The following is a 15,129-nucleotide window of genomic DNA, read 5'->3' as shown; positions in this document are numbered from 1 at the left end:
TACAGGGGTTGAGAGAGAGGGAAATGTTTGATTTTGTATTGATCTATTGTGTTGTTTCATTAAGCTGCTGTGAGGTACAGGTAAAGGATTAGGAGGATGTTTGCAAAGGTGGATAATGGCTTCAAATGTCATCTATTAATTTTGAGGAGTATTAGACTATTTTTATAGAGATACTTAGTTTGTTTTTTGTGGTTTGTTAAAAGTAAAATATGGGTCCAGAGCAACATCAAGAATGGAAAGTTTCTTCAACCAGGGGAGAGGATGAGATTGCCCAAAGGAAGAAAAGCCAGCAGAGAACTGGGAAGGAGCAGTGAAAAAGGAAGTAGGGGAACTAGAAAAGAAAACACATGAATGCAAAGAGAAGATCATTTTAAGAACATAAGATCCTTTGATGACACAAAATAAGCAGTGAACACAGTTTATTAAATCTTTTCTTATTCTGAAACAGAAATGACCCAAATGCTCATCAATAAGGGGAAGTTTGATACCTTAAATCACGGGTTCTTAAAAGGGATCAATGAGCTTGAATTTAAATTAAAAACAAAAAACAAAAACATTCTTGTGGGGACTTGTTGGTTTGGGTGTGATATATTTATTAAATAATACACAATGTAGTGTGGACTTAGTAAGGGGTCTGTGATTTTTACCTGATTGGCAAAGGTGTCCGTGGAACAAAAAAGTTTAAGAACTCCTGCCTTAAGTAAATAGTAGTATGCCCATACACTAACTATGTCTGTTTGAGAATGAGGTAATTAGGTATATATTAAAAGAGAAAAATATCCCATATAGACTATATAAATGAAGTTGCAAAACCTTACACATGATGTAATCTTAGATTTTTGGAAAACTAACAGTATATATATTATTTTATGCATAGAAAAAAAAATGGCAGACTTATACACCAAGATGTGAAAAAGTGTCTATCTCTGAAGGTGGGATTACAGATGACTTTTACATTGTATGTTTTTTGTAATGTATAGGGAAGTTCTGTTCAATTTTTTTTTTTTTTGTAGCACAAGAAGTGACAAGTAGGGTAATGAAAACCACATTGCTGTAGGGTCAAGGTTAACTTGTAGAGTAAATGTGGTGAAGGGAAGAGATGAGGTTAGTAGCAGTGACATAGTTTTTAAGCTAGATTGCATTTGAGCTTATTGGGAAACTGATTAAGAAAACAGAGAAATGTTCAAAATAGTTGGAAGAGGACAAAAACAAATGTCAGTTTCACTTCAATGTAAATAGATTGATTTATAGTCAAAAGAAAGAGAAAGTTCTTGCTCAAGAATACAGAATAGAGGATTTAAGATAAAGGGTAACTTACATCCTGGCCAAAATTATAATACATTTGGAGCCAGAAGGTAAGGTTGAAAGAATTGGGAAACTCTTGTTAAAAATGAATGTTTTAAGAAACCTTTCCAAATGTTGTTTTAAAATAGCCAATTATGTATATATAACATGGTTCAGTGGAGCAACAGAAATGCTAACATATATCATTATGCAAAAGATAAGGTCATCAGGAAAATGAAGTATGTTATGGAAGACGAATAAAATAGAAAATCCTTATTTTCTGACTAGACTCTTGTCTTCTTATTACCCTGCCAGCCTAAAAAGCACGTATATAACATTTCTCTCTACCTTGAGTTCTCCTTCAGTTTATGAGAGGGCTTACTGCCAGCAACATTTTGCCTTGCCTAGGACAAACTTGCCATCTAGTGGCAATAGCAGATAAGTAGAGAATATGGGTTTATGCTTTGTACACACAAAGATGAATGTATTAACTGAAAACCTAAACCATACTTTTTTCTTTTAATTCGACAAATACAGAGAGAGAGTGCCTATTATAAGCTATGCTCCAGAGATACAAAAATTATTAAATGGGGGAGCAGGTGTAGCTCAGTTGGTTGAGTGCCTGCTTCCCATTTATGAGGTCCCTGGTGCCTACTAAAAAAAATTAATGCTTACTCTGCTAGATCCTTTTAGGTCTAGGGATATAATATCATTGAACAGAGCAAAAATCCCTGCCCTCATTGGAGCTCACATTCTCAAAAAGGGAGATAGACTATAATTAATAAACTTAATGTTTTAGAAGATGGTAAATGCTATGAATAGAAAAAATAAAAAGAGCAACAGAATCAGGAGTGCTGTATGTAGAAAGTTTGGGTTGTAGTTCGGGTGCTCATTGAGCAGTGATTTAATGGAGGTGAAGGGAGCTAAGGGACTATATGGGAGAAGTGCATTCTAATCAGAGGAATGGCTGGAACAGAGAACTAAGGGTGGGGTATACCAGTCGTGGTCAAGGAAGCCAGTGTGACTGGAGCAGACAAAATGGTGGTAGGAGGTGGTGGAAGAGTTGGATGTGAGGTTATGGAAATAATAATGGTCATATCATATAGGTTAGTTATTGTAAGGATCTTAGATTTTATTCTGAATAAAATGGTAAGCCATTGGAGTATTTTGATCAGGAATAACATAATCTGACTTGTATTTAAAAGGATCACTTTGACTGTTGTGTTGAGAATAGACTGAAGGAGAGTAAGGGTAGAAACCCAGAGATTTGTTAAAAGGTTATTGTGGTAATTTCAGCCACCAGTAATAGTTGCTTGGATCATGGTGGTAGCAGGAAAGAGTGTAAGAATTGCTTAGATTGAATGTGTTTTGAAAGTAAAACAAACAGGATTTCTTGATGGCTTGCATATTATGGAATAAGAGAAAGAGAAGTCAAGGATGATTCCAAAGTTTTTAACGTGTTAACTTGAAGAATAGAATTATCATCAACTGAAATGGTAAAGGCTACAGGTGGAGTACATTTGGGAGGAAAGATTAGTGTTTCAATATCTGAGATATTAACCAAGGAGTACTAACTACCCAATAGTTTGGATATATGCTTCTGAACTTTAGGATAGAGGTCTGGGCTAGAGTTATAAATTGATGTGTCATCAACATAGATATAGTATTTAACTAAAGAGGCTGGATTAAAGTTGCTCAAATGTGGCCACTCTCTAAGCCAAACTGAGCATGTAAATGCATTACCTTCCGCTCACTGTGGGACATGACTCCCAGGGATGAGCCTCCCTTGCTCCAAGGGATTACTACCATTCACTAACTGGTGATGCAATTAGAAAAAGGCCTTGAATAAAAGGGAGAATTGGTAAAGACAAATGAGTATATATGGCTAAGAGTCTTCAAAAAAGAGTCAGGAGGTCATCAGAGGGGTCACGCTTTTATGCATGCCTCAGCAGGATCCCAGAGACAGCCAAAGTAGATACAACCCCAGGTACTGGTGCTCCTGAGGGCTTCAGAGACACACAGGTTCTGCGATCATGGCAGTTGGCTCTGGAGTTCATTGCCTTGTCAGTGGGCCCTACTTTGGAATTTGTGTTCCTTAGTGTGATCGAGTTGGACACAGATGTGACCTTTTCTATACATGCCTCTTCTGTCACCTTTACTGAACCTCTGGTTGGCACTGGGGTTGGTGTATACCCAGGAGACTTGAATCTCTGGACTGTCCATGTACCAGCTGGGCCCTGAGCCTCAGCAGATTTGCAGCTCCTACTCTCTGGTTTGTTGGACTAGCACAGGTCGGCTAACAGGGGGGTGAAGATGGTCATCCACCACACGTGGGAACCAAGAGTGCATACAACTCCAAGCAGGAGAATCACATCCATCAACCAAGAGGGATCTAAGCCCTCTCTTGATATAGAGGTGGAGTGGACATCACCAACCCAGGGTCCACAGGAGGGAGGAATAAAATATGGATTGGAGTGAATTTACTGGTATTCTACTAAGGAACTATTGTGACTAGTATTGGAAGAAACTGTAACGTTGATCTGGGGAAAATGGCCATAGTAGTTGCTAAGGGCAGGGAGAGGGGAGAAGAGATGAGATGTGGGGGCATTTTTGGGACTTAGAGTTGTCCTAAATGATATTGCAGGGACAGATGCTGGACATTATATATCCTGCCATAACCCACTGAATATACTGGGGGAGAGTGTAAAACTACAATGTAAACTACAATCCATGCAGTGCAGCAGTGCTCCAAAATGTATTCACCAAATGCAATGAAAGTGCCACAATGATGAAAGAGGTTATTGCTGTGGGAGGAGTGGGATATGTGGGAACCACTTATATCTTTTAATGTAACATTTTTTGTGATCTATGTAACTTATAAAAAAGACAATGTAATAAAAAAATAAGGAAAAAAGAGGCTGGGTTAGATCACCCAGAGAATGAGTTGAAATAGAAAGGAGGACAAGAACAGAACTCTGGACCATTCCAACATTAAGAGTTTGAGAGGGTACCAGCAAAAAATATTGAGTAGTAGAAATCAGTGAGGTAGGAAGAAAATTAACACAGTACAGTGTTTTGAAGCCAAATGAAGAAAATGCATCAAGTAAGGAGTGTTCAGCTATTTTAAATGCTGTAAGATGATGACTGAGAATTTTCCCTTGGCTTAACATTGGAAAATTTATTTTTGGCCTGACAAGTAATGTGTTAGTGGCCTGATTGGGACATAAGCCTAATTGGAATGGGTTTGAGACGGAATAGGAGAGGAATTGTAGCTAGTGAGTTTAGGTAACTTACACAGTTTTACTGCAAGAGGAATAAAGTAAAAAGGTCAGTGATAAGTGGGATTGATGGAAGAAAAAGTTTTTCAAATGGGAGAAATAGGAACAATAAGCTATTGGAGAAAGAAGCTATTGTGTAATCAGTAGAGGGTAAAAAATTACCAATGTAGCTAAGAACTTATTAGCTCCTCTATACAGTACTAGAAGGTAGCTAAGGAGAAATTTTTGAGTAGAGAGAGGATGTGATTTAGTATACAGGTCAAGCAACTGGATTTAGATAGAAGCATGGATAATTAATTTGATAACAGATGGAAGGTAAAATGTGGTTGGCAGATTCTAGTAGGTGGGGAGTTGTAGGGAGAATCTGAAACTCGATTTGCTTTATTTTTCTCAAAGCAGGAAACAAGATCCTAGGCTTAAAAGAATGGGAGAGGAATGTTGTGAGGTTGAAGGACGAAGAGAAATTACAAAATATTCTAAGAGAGTAGTAGAGAAAATGAACTGAGAATGTAATATAATTGTGTGACATCACTAAGGGCCACCTTCAGATTTGTGTGGTCAGGATTTAAAGTGAAACCAAGCAACTTCATTATGTGTGTTTTTTCAAGCCATTTTCAGCTGCCTTGACACAGGTGAATTGAAAGAGATTAGATTTAAAACCAGATTTTGATTTCTAAGTGCTAGAAGGCAGTTCTTTGCTTAGTAATAAAGGCTTAGCAGCTCAGAAGTGGAAATGAGTAAGAAATCATCAAGGGTGTTAACAAAATGTAAAAATGATCGTGAATATGACCACTACGTGATATTTGGTACAAGTATTAATTTTTTTCACTCTTTTGTTCTTTCAACTGAAGGCATTGACAAGACTTCATCAGCTGAAACTTTTAGGTCATACTTTAGTTGTTGAATTTGCAAAAGAGCAAGATCATATTCATTCCCCAAGTCCCTCTTCTGGCAATGAAAAAAAGAAAAGGTATGTAGATATTTAGATTTTCCTAATATTTTAAAGTTTTTAGTCAATTATGTTGTTATTGGACTGTTTTCAAACCAGCAGGAGATCATGTGAACCAGAGTAATTGATACACCTCTCTATTGAATCTACTACATTTAAAAATAGATTTTTGCTCTTAACTGTGCATTAATTTTAGTTAGAAACCTGAATGTTGATTTCCTAATTCAGATTAATCAGTGTGAAGTGGGAAGGAAGTAGGGTGAAAAGCATTTGACTTTATGTGGACGGAAGGTAACTAGGATAAATTCTTTGTATTAGAAATAGTAGAGTGTCAGAATAGGCATAGCCTTTGAAATGAAAGACTTATTTGGTTTCCAGCTGTGACTCTTCACAAATTTGCTCTATACAAGTGGTTCTCAAAGTTTGGTCCTGGACCAGTGGTATCACTTGGAATTTTGTTTAAAATGTGAGTTATGGAGCCTTGGCAAATTATGAAAATTCCAGTCCTATTGAATCAGTAATTCAGGGCCTAGAGTAGGGAGACGGGAAGGCTCCAGCAGTCTTGAGTTTTAACAAACCATCCAGGTGATTTTGATGCATTCGAATGTTGGTCAGTGAGAATAATCATACCATCTCCATAAGGTTGTTGTGAAGAGTAAATGAAAATATGGTGTGCTGTGTATAGTGTCTGGAATAGAGAATAAGGTATTCTGTGAAGGTTAATTATTCTTTCCTTCCTTTTCATTGGTGTTTACTTGAAAAATGCTTGGATATTTTCATTATTATGGAACTATTTTTTATAATGCCACATTTGAAAAGATAATTTGACTTTTCAATGTACAATTTTTCACTTTATTTCTAAAGATAAGATCAACTTTGAGTCTTTGTTTTCTAGGTCTGATGACCCTGTGGAAGATGATAAAGAAAAGAAAGATCTTGGTTGTTTAACAGTAGAAAATGGAATTGCACCAAACCATGGGTCAGTATTTTTTATTTGACTGTTGTTTTATTGTTTTGTTGTTTTTGCTGTGTTGTGTATATTTAATGCAAATGAGATATTAAAAAATAAGAATATTTTAATAATGTGTATTTTTAATGTGTTGATTAAACATCACTATAAAAACTTGTTACTGATTTCTGTTCAAAGAAAGAATTTCTAAAATTTTCAGATCTGTGAGATAAGCTCTGATAGGATATATTGTTTTTATTTAATGAGATCAGAAAACTTTCTTTTTTTATTTTTTATTTTTTAAATAATTTTTATTTATTTTTAAAAGATAGATTACATAAAATGTTACATAAAAATAACTAGGGGATTCCCATATGCCCCATTCCCCACAGCTCCTACTTTTCTCACATTAACAATTCTTTCATTAGTACCATACATTCATTGCAATTAATGAACACATTTTGGAGCTTTGCCACATAGCATGGATTATAGTTTGCGTTGTAGTTTACATTCTCTCCCACTCCATTCTGTGGGTTATGGCAGGATATATAATGGTCTGTATCTGTCTTTGTACTGTCATTCAGAACAATTCTGAGTCCAGAAAATGCCCCCATATTACACTTCTTTTTCCCTCTCCCTGCATTCAGCAACTCCACTTGGCCACTGTCTCCACATCAGTGATAAAATGTCTTCCATTGCTAGAATTAAAATAAGTCTATAGTAGAATACCAGTAAGTCTACTCTAGTCCATATTTTATTCCCCGATCCTGAAGATTCTGGTATGGTGATGCCCACTCCACCTCTGACTGAGAGGGGGCTTTGATTCCATATGGCTGGTGGATGGGACTCTCTTGCTTGCAGTTGTGGACTCTCTTGGTTCCTTGGTGTGGTGGTTGTCCATCCTCATCTCATTGTTAGTTGTCCTGGGTAAGTCAATGAACTGGAGAGAGGTGCTGCAACTCCGCTGAGGCTCAGAGCCCAGCTGGCACATGCACAGCCCAGAGATTCAAGTCTCTTGGTCATACACCTATCAACTCCAGTGTCAACTATAGGTTCAATAAAAGGGACAGACGAGACATGTGTAGAGAAGTCACATTTGAGTCCAGTTCTGTCACACTCTGGAAACCACTGGCAAGGCACCAAACTCCAGAGCTATTTGCCATGACCTAAGGACATATTTGTCTCTATAGCCCTCAGGAGCCCCACTATTTGGGGTAACATCTACTTTGGCTATTTCTGAGATCCTGCTGAGATGTGTATAAGCGTTCCCTCTCTGATGACCTCCCAGTTCACTTTGAAGTCTCTTAGCCATATAAACTCATTTGTCTTTACCATCTCCCCCTTTTTATTCAAGGTTTCTTTCCAGTTGCATAACCAGCCAGTGCTTGGTCGTAATCCCTCCGTACCAGGGAGGCTCAACCCCAGGAGAAAACTTTCTTTTTGATGTACAAACTATTTTTTAAATATTTCTGTATTTTATCAAGCTACTTCAAATGTTATTGATATGAAACAATTATTAAAGATTAATAAGTACTTTAAATGTTTTCTTTTAGGCTAACTTTTCCTCTGAATTCATGCCTCAAGTATATGTATCCACCACCTTCAAGCACAATTCTAGCAAACATAGTAAATGCCTTGGCAAGTGTGCCTAAGTTCTATGTACAGGTAAGTAGAATATAATTTATTCTCTTGAAAGCAAGTGCTTGTATAGATTTATACATTATTTTCCGTGCTCATGGTCATACTTAAAATAATATTAATCAGGTTAATTCCATAAAGGCAAAAATGATTTTAAAGTATTTTAAAGGAAATAAATAATCCTTCTTTCATGTAAAAGCTTTTATAAACTATGATGTAAATGAATACTAATAAACAAGCTAATGGGAAAATTCAATTTCTGGTGATTCTTTGTTACATTAGTCTATACCTTTAACATAGAACTTTTTTTTAAAGGAAAAGACATAGTGGACCTCACAGCAAGTGGGTGAAAATGTTGGTAATGAGAATATGTAGTTCTGTGTTTCATAATTTTATATAAGCGTCAGAGAAAAATACATAAAAACATTTCATTATTTTTTCCATTGCATTAGTCTAAGTAGTGGGGATGTTGTCTGTAGAAATGACAAACATTTAGGAAAGCTAATCTTCTGAGTTATACCAGTAACTTACTTTAGTCTCATCCTGGAAGTGTAAAGGCAAGAAATGGGTCCTCCCTTGCACTAAATAAATCAATAGTACTATTGTGACACATTTAGTACATAAAGTATAAGATGTTAGTTGAATCATCATTTTATACTGTATGATTTTAAATGTTTTATCCCTTGAAGGTGCTTCATCTTATGAATAAAATGAATTTGCCCACACCTTTTGGACCAATTACTGCACGACCTCCGATGGTAAGAAAGCTCCTAGAAATTCCAAAATCCCAAATTTCTCATCCTAAGGAAATTATTGAGGCTAAATTATACAAGTATTGTCCCAGCAACCTCTGATGCTCACTGAAAATAAGGAACAAATCTAAAGTTAACATGATAATAATAGTAGAGGTCTGAAAGTTAGGGAGAGCAGAATATGAAAGAGATGCTTTTGGTCATAGAGGCCATCATTTCTGCCAGTGCTGTTGTTCAACCCTTTGGCCTAGAGTATTGTGCCATCTTATACTATAATTACACTTAACTAATTATCTAAAAACTCCATTGTTCTGGTTTTGTCACAAACAGAGCATTTGTAGAAGACAAGAAAGGTTGCCAATATTTTTACTAGAATTTGCTATGCAAATCCATCAGTAATTTAGGTTGTCTGTCTACTCATGAATAATTGTATTTTGTTGTAGTCCTCTTCGAACTTTTATAGTTAATAGGAATGAAAATTATTTCAAGCGCTAACATATAAGTAAAAAAGAAATTGCTTTAAGGTGTTGACTGCTTTTCTAATGTAGATCCTATTAGTTTCATAAATAAATTTTTTCAGTTTCCTAGGCTGCTCAAAGCAGATACCATGAAATGGCTTTATTTTAAATAATAGGAATTCACTAGCTTACAGTTTGAAGTCATGCAAATGTCCAAATCAAGGCATCATCAAGGCAATGATTTCTTCCCAAATAACTGCTACCGGCAATCTTTGGCTCCTCTGCCACATGCCTCTGCCACATGCCTTGCTTCATCTGCTGGTATTTTCCCTTCTCTTCAGGGTTCTCTTGATTTCTTTTTGCTCCTGTGGCTTTCTCTTTCTCTGTGTTTTGTTTGTTTGTTTGTTTTTTCTTTACTGAATGAGTGTAGTATTTACTTGTCAGGATATTTGTCAGTACTGGCATTGAGATTTCCAAGATTTGTAGATGCAACTTAGCTCAGGTATTTTTTCTTTTCTTTTTTTACATAAACAGTAAGTATATAATAATAATTGTGAACTTACAAAACAAACATATATAATATTATACAGGACTCTCAACTCACCCTACCACCAACAACTTGCATTGTTGTTAAACATTTTTAGCTAATGATTAAAGAGCACTGTCAAATTATTACTACTAAACAAAGTATTTTTCCCCCAACCAACTCTATTATTATTAGATTTATATCATTTATATATGAACATACATAAACAAATGTATAAGTTGTGAGCTTACAGAGCAAACATGCGTAACATAATACAGGGGTCCCATACATCAACACCTTGCATTGTCATGAGATGTTTGTTACAAATTATGAAAGAATATTTTCAAAATCTTACTACTAAACATAGTCCTTATCTTATATTTGGTGTGTTTTTCCCCCAACCCACCCTATTATTTTTTAAATATATTTTTATGATAGAAGTTGTAAACTTATAAAACAATCTTGCACATGTGCAGAATTCCCAAACAGCATCCTTCCATGAACACACCACACAGTTGGTGGAACATTTGCTGCAGATAAGATAATATCATCTGATTGTTACCATGTCCATAGTGTACATTTGGCTCACATTTTCCATACTGACTCATTATCAACACAGTACATCTTTTGCAAAGATGCAAGAATATTATATTATTTCTGCTAACCACAGTCCATAGGTCACTCCAGCTGTATTTTTCCTATGCTTCTCCACATTCCCAACACCCTACAGTAGCGATATACATTTGCTCTAGCTCACAAAGGATACTCTTGCATCTGTACCATCAACCACAATTCTCATCAACCTCTTGGTTTACTGTGCTGTTCAGTTCCTGGATTATTCTCTAGCATTCTGTCAATTAGCATTTATATACGTAAACCACCATTTTCAGCCACATCCCCATTTATAAATTAGCTGTTTGTTACTATGGGTTACCATCCACTCTACATTTCCACACTGTTACGGTAAAACTAATTAAAACTTCTACATCTATTAAACATCAGTAGTCCTCCTCTTCTCTCCTTTAAGAATCCACCATCCACCACCAGGTCTTGAAGATAATTTCTTCTAGAAATTTTATCATTTTTTTATTTTTATATTTTTGATCTATTTTGAGTTAATTTTCAGGTAAGGTGTGAGATAAGGGTCCTCTTTCCTCCTTTCGGCTATGGATATCCGATTCTTTCAGCACCATTTGTTGAATGAACTTTTCTGCCCGAGCTGTATGGGTTTGACAAGTTAGTCAAAAATCACTTAACCATAAATGTGAGCGTCTGTTTCTAAACCATCAGTTTGGTTCCACTGGTCTATGTGTGTATTTATGCCAGTCCCATGCTGTTTTTACCACTATAGCTAGGTGATATGATTTAAAGTCTGGAGATGAGGGTTTGCTTTTCCTTGTTATGTTGTTCCAGCTATTCAGGGCCCTTTATCCTTCCAAATAAATTTGATGATCCTGTTTTCAATTTTTTTTTCTTTAATGCTGATGGAATTATCGGCATTGCATTGAATCTGTATATCAATTTGAGTAGAATTGACATCTTAATGATATTTAGCCTTCCAACCCATGAGCATGAAATGTTCTTCTAGTTATTTAGGGCTTTTTTTATTTCTTTCAACATTGAGTTGCAGTTTTCTGAATACAAGAGCTTGACATCGTTGGTTAAGTTTATTCCTGACTATTTGGTTTTATCTGTCATATTTTATTTTCACCATTCTTTTGATACTTTTAGTTACTTTTATTGATATAATTTTCATTTCTAGACTTTCTTCCAGGCCCCTCTCTCCTGTCTTCTCTTTTCAGGCTCTAGCATACCTGTTAGTATTTCCTGAAAATCTGGTCTCTTGCTTAGAAATTCTCTCAGTTTCTGTATATCTGCAAATATTCTAATCTCACCCTCATTTTTTAAAGACAGTCTTGCTGGATATAAGATTCTTGGCTGAAAGGTTTTTTTTTTTTTTTGTAGTATCTTAAATATATCAGACCACTGTTGTCTTACCTCCATAGTTTCTGGTAAAAAATCAGCATTTAATCTTTTTGGATATCTTTTATATGTTATACATTGCTTTACTCTTGCTGCTCTCAGAATTCTCTCTTAGTCTTTGGCCTTTGACATTCTGATGAGTATGTGTCTTGAAGTTGGTCTATTTGGATTTTTTTTGGATTGGAGTATGTTGTGCTTCTTGGACATGGATATCTATGCCCTTCAATAGGGTTGGGAGATTTTCTACCATTATTCTTCAAATATTCCTTCTGCCCCTTGTCCCTTCTCTTCCTCTTCTGGGACACCGATGACACGTATGTTTGCATGCCTTTTTCTGTCATTTATTTCCCTAAGACCTTGTTCAAATTTTTCCATTCTTTTCTTCATCTGTTCTTTTGTATGTTCACTTTCAGAGGCCATTTCTTCAAGCTTACCAGTCCTTCTGCCTCCTCAAATCTGCTATTATAAGACTCCAGTGTTGTTTTTTTTAAAATTTCATTTATTACACCTTTCATTCCCATAAGATCTGCTTTTTTTCTGTGTGCTTTCAAATTCTTTTTTGTGCTCATCCGGTGTTGTCAATGCCCTTAATCTCTTTAACCATCTCATTGAGTTTATTAAGGAGATTTGTTTGAACATCTGTGATTAGTTGTCTCAACTCCTTTATGTCATCTGGAGGCTTATCTTGTTCCTTTAACTGGGCCATAGCTTCCTGTTTCTTGGTGTGGATTGTAATTTTTTGTTGGTGTCTTGGCATCTGGAGTATAGTGTATTTATTTTGGGTGAAGTTTTTCTCTAATTTAGGGCTTCCTGCCCTTTCTCCCTTGCTGGTTGTACAGTAGGAGCCAAGGTTGTAATTGGTGCTATGAGCTGTGGAGGCTCAAGCTGCCCTTATTGCCCCAGGGACCAATGAAATGTCTCTCAACTTTCTCCTTTGCCAGGGATAGGGACAGAGTCACAGCTATGTGGAATAATCCAAGTCATGCAAGCCTAGACCTGTAGTTGCCCAGAGAGACTGATGAAGCTTCATATCCCTTTTCCCCTGCCTGGGACAGGGATGGAGCTGCAGGTATGGGTAGCAGTCTGTGCAGTGCAGGTCCATGATGACCATAATTGCCCTGGTAGACTTCCAGTTTTCAGTCTGTGCCAGCCAGAGGTACCTGCAGTTACCTGAATAGACTGGTGCAGGGCCCGCCAGCCTCCTCCCTGCCAGATTTCTGGCTGAAGCCTAGTCTAGGGCTGCAGGCTGATCCAGGTAAAAGAAACTGGTTTCTTTTGTTACAGTGATTTTAGGTCCTGTCTTTCCTCAGGCTGTGGGTGGAGCCAAAATGGTGGCCACCAACCTCTTTCCGACTTGGGCAGATTTCATAACGCAGCTGTTCCCAGGGTTATGTCTTAGCTAAGTCTACCAATCAGTAGCCAAAATCGGCAGCCAACCATCTTCTTCTCCCCCATTTTTGGGAAATGGAGCTTCCAATTCCAACCATGGAACAACTCCTGGGGAGGCTCATGCCACGAGAGTAGGATCATCACCGGCTTCCGCGGATTGGCCAGTGATTTCCCGGAGAGGCTGGCTCAGGTCCCCGCAGCTTCCTGCCTGCTGGAGGTGACATTGGAGCCTAGTCTAGAGTTGCAATCTGACCTGGATGTAAAGAAGCTGGTCCCCGCCAGCTCTGGTTTTCAGTCTGCCCCGCTTCTGCTCTTGCCAGGTGCAGAGTGAAGATGTCAGCTACCGGCCTCTTTCTGGCTTGGACAGGCTCAAACTTTAGTTGTTCTCAGGATTATACTTTAGCCTGCTGAATTTACTCATCAGTAGCTGAAGTTGGTGCCCAGCTGTCTCTTCCTCCCCTGTTTTGGGGAAGTGGAGCTTTCAGTTCCAGCCGCGGAACAGCTCCTGAGGCGGCTTGTCCCTGCAGTGGAGGATGGGCACCGACCTCTAGCGCGTGGAGCACTGTGCTTATGAATCTTCTCTGCAAATGGGCAGTCTCCTCCTGCCATTCCTTTAAGGATTTTACAGGATGCTCTTCTGGTCTCCTGGAGCCCCCAAACAGGTACTTATCTCCAGATACCTCTGGGTGTTTACTAACTTCCCTATGGCAGTAGCCAACTCTAGGAGCTCCTTACTCCACCGCCTTCCTACTGTTTCCTTCTTCATAAATCATTTTTGTCATGCCAGCACCTATCCAATGTCTGGCATGTTTCAGGGGGTTATTTAAGGTTATTCCAGCTGTCGTTAACATGTAAACCTCAAATTCTTAGTAGCTTAACGTAATATTTTATTTCTTGATCATGTCAGGTCCATTCAAAAGTAGGGCAGAGCGATGTTCTGGTCTGCTTAGTCATTCAGAAGATCTGAATTGTATTCAAAATGTGCCTTTCCAGGTTGATGAGGGCACCAACATGCAGCCTGGCTTGGAAGGAAGAAAGGATTGTTTGTGATAGTTTTTTAAGCTCAGATTCCATTGGCTAGAACTCAGTTACATGACTAACTGTGACTGCAAAGGGAGATTTAGAAATTTAGTCCAGCTGGGGGCCAAGGAAGAAGAAACAAGTTTTGTCATTTTGCAGGCAGTCTGCCACAGCATATGTAGTCTAAATGTGTGTTGAATGTATGAGAGAATGTCATGGTGTAGAGAGAGATGAGAATCAAGTATCTGATTGGAAATGTTTTGCCTTTACTGTAAAAGTCATAGACTGATACAACATTTTTTTTGTTCTTTTAATTAGTATGAAGACTATATCCCAGTGCATGCACCTCTTCCACCTGTATCTCCTCAGCCACCTGAGGATCCTCCTTTGCCAGATGAGGATGAGGAATTATCTAGTAAAGAATCAGAATATGAAAGCAGTGATGATGAGGACCGACAGAGGTTTGTATTATCAAAAAATAATTTGTTTAGAATCCAAGAAACATAGATTGAGGGAAAGGAACTCTCTTGTTCTTCTTAAACTTTGCATATAATTATTAATAATTTGGGGTCATTAGAATTTGTCTGTGCCCAGACCTCAGCCACTCAAGCATATGTAGTAGCTGTAGATTAAGATTTTGATTAGATAACAAGACCTAAGGGAATGTTTTTCTATTATGCATTATTTTTAGATGATTATGATATTATAAATTATTCATATTTTCATAGCTTGTTCTCCTGGATTGTATTCCATCAAAATAATTTCTAGAGTGATTCTGTAAGTTTTTATGTTAAACTATTCACAATAACTTCTGCAGATAAGTTATTGTTATTTATTCGTTGTTTTTGACTATATGTTTTATTTATAGATTCTGGTAAACAGCAGTAAGTTGTTAATGTCCAG

The 15,129-nt window shown here is 37.3% G+C and overlaps 1 protein-coding gene across 4 annotated transcripts in view; it reads left to right on the top strand.

Moving 5' to 3' along the window:
* Nucleotides 1-15,129, top strand: part of RNPC3 (RNA binding region (RNP1, RRM) containing 3) — a 31,505-nt gene that overhangs the window by 2,818 nt on the left and 13,558 nt on the right. For all 4 annotated transcript variants that reach the window (XR_011649609.1, XR_011649610.1, XM_071217214.1 and 1 more), the window contains exons 3-7: nucleotides 5,414-5,532; nucleotides 6,407-6,490; nucleotides 8,014-8,125; nucleotides 8,788-8,856; nucleotides 14,545-14,687. Coding sequence is in view for 2 of the 4 variants with exons in the window: in XM_071217214.1 (XP_071073315.1) it covers nucleotides 5,414-5,532; nucleotides 6,407-6,490; nucleotides 8,014-8,125; nucleotides 8,788-8,856; nucleotides 14,545-14,687 (527 nt within the window). In the remaining 2 variants the exon portion in view is untranslated. The remainder of the gene's footprint in view (nucleotides 1-5,413; nucleotides 5,533-6,406; nucleotides 6,491-8,013; nucleotides 8,126-8,787; nucleotides 8,857-14,544; nucleotides 14,688-15,129) is intronic.

This window comes from Dasypus novemcinctus, chromosome 9 (genome assembly GCF_030445035.2).
Source record: "Dasypus novemcinctus isolate mDasNov1 chromosome 9, mDasNov1.1.hap2, whole genome shotgun sequence".
Taxonomy (NCBI): domain Eukaryota; kingdom Metazoa; phylum Chordata; class Mammalia; order Cingulata; family Dasypodidae; genus Dasypus; species Dasypus novemcinctus.
The sequence above is the reverse complement of the archived record's forward strand: the minus strand, read 5'-3'. Positions and strand labels throughout refer to the sequence as shown.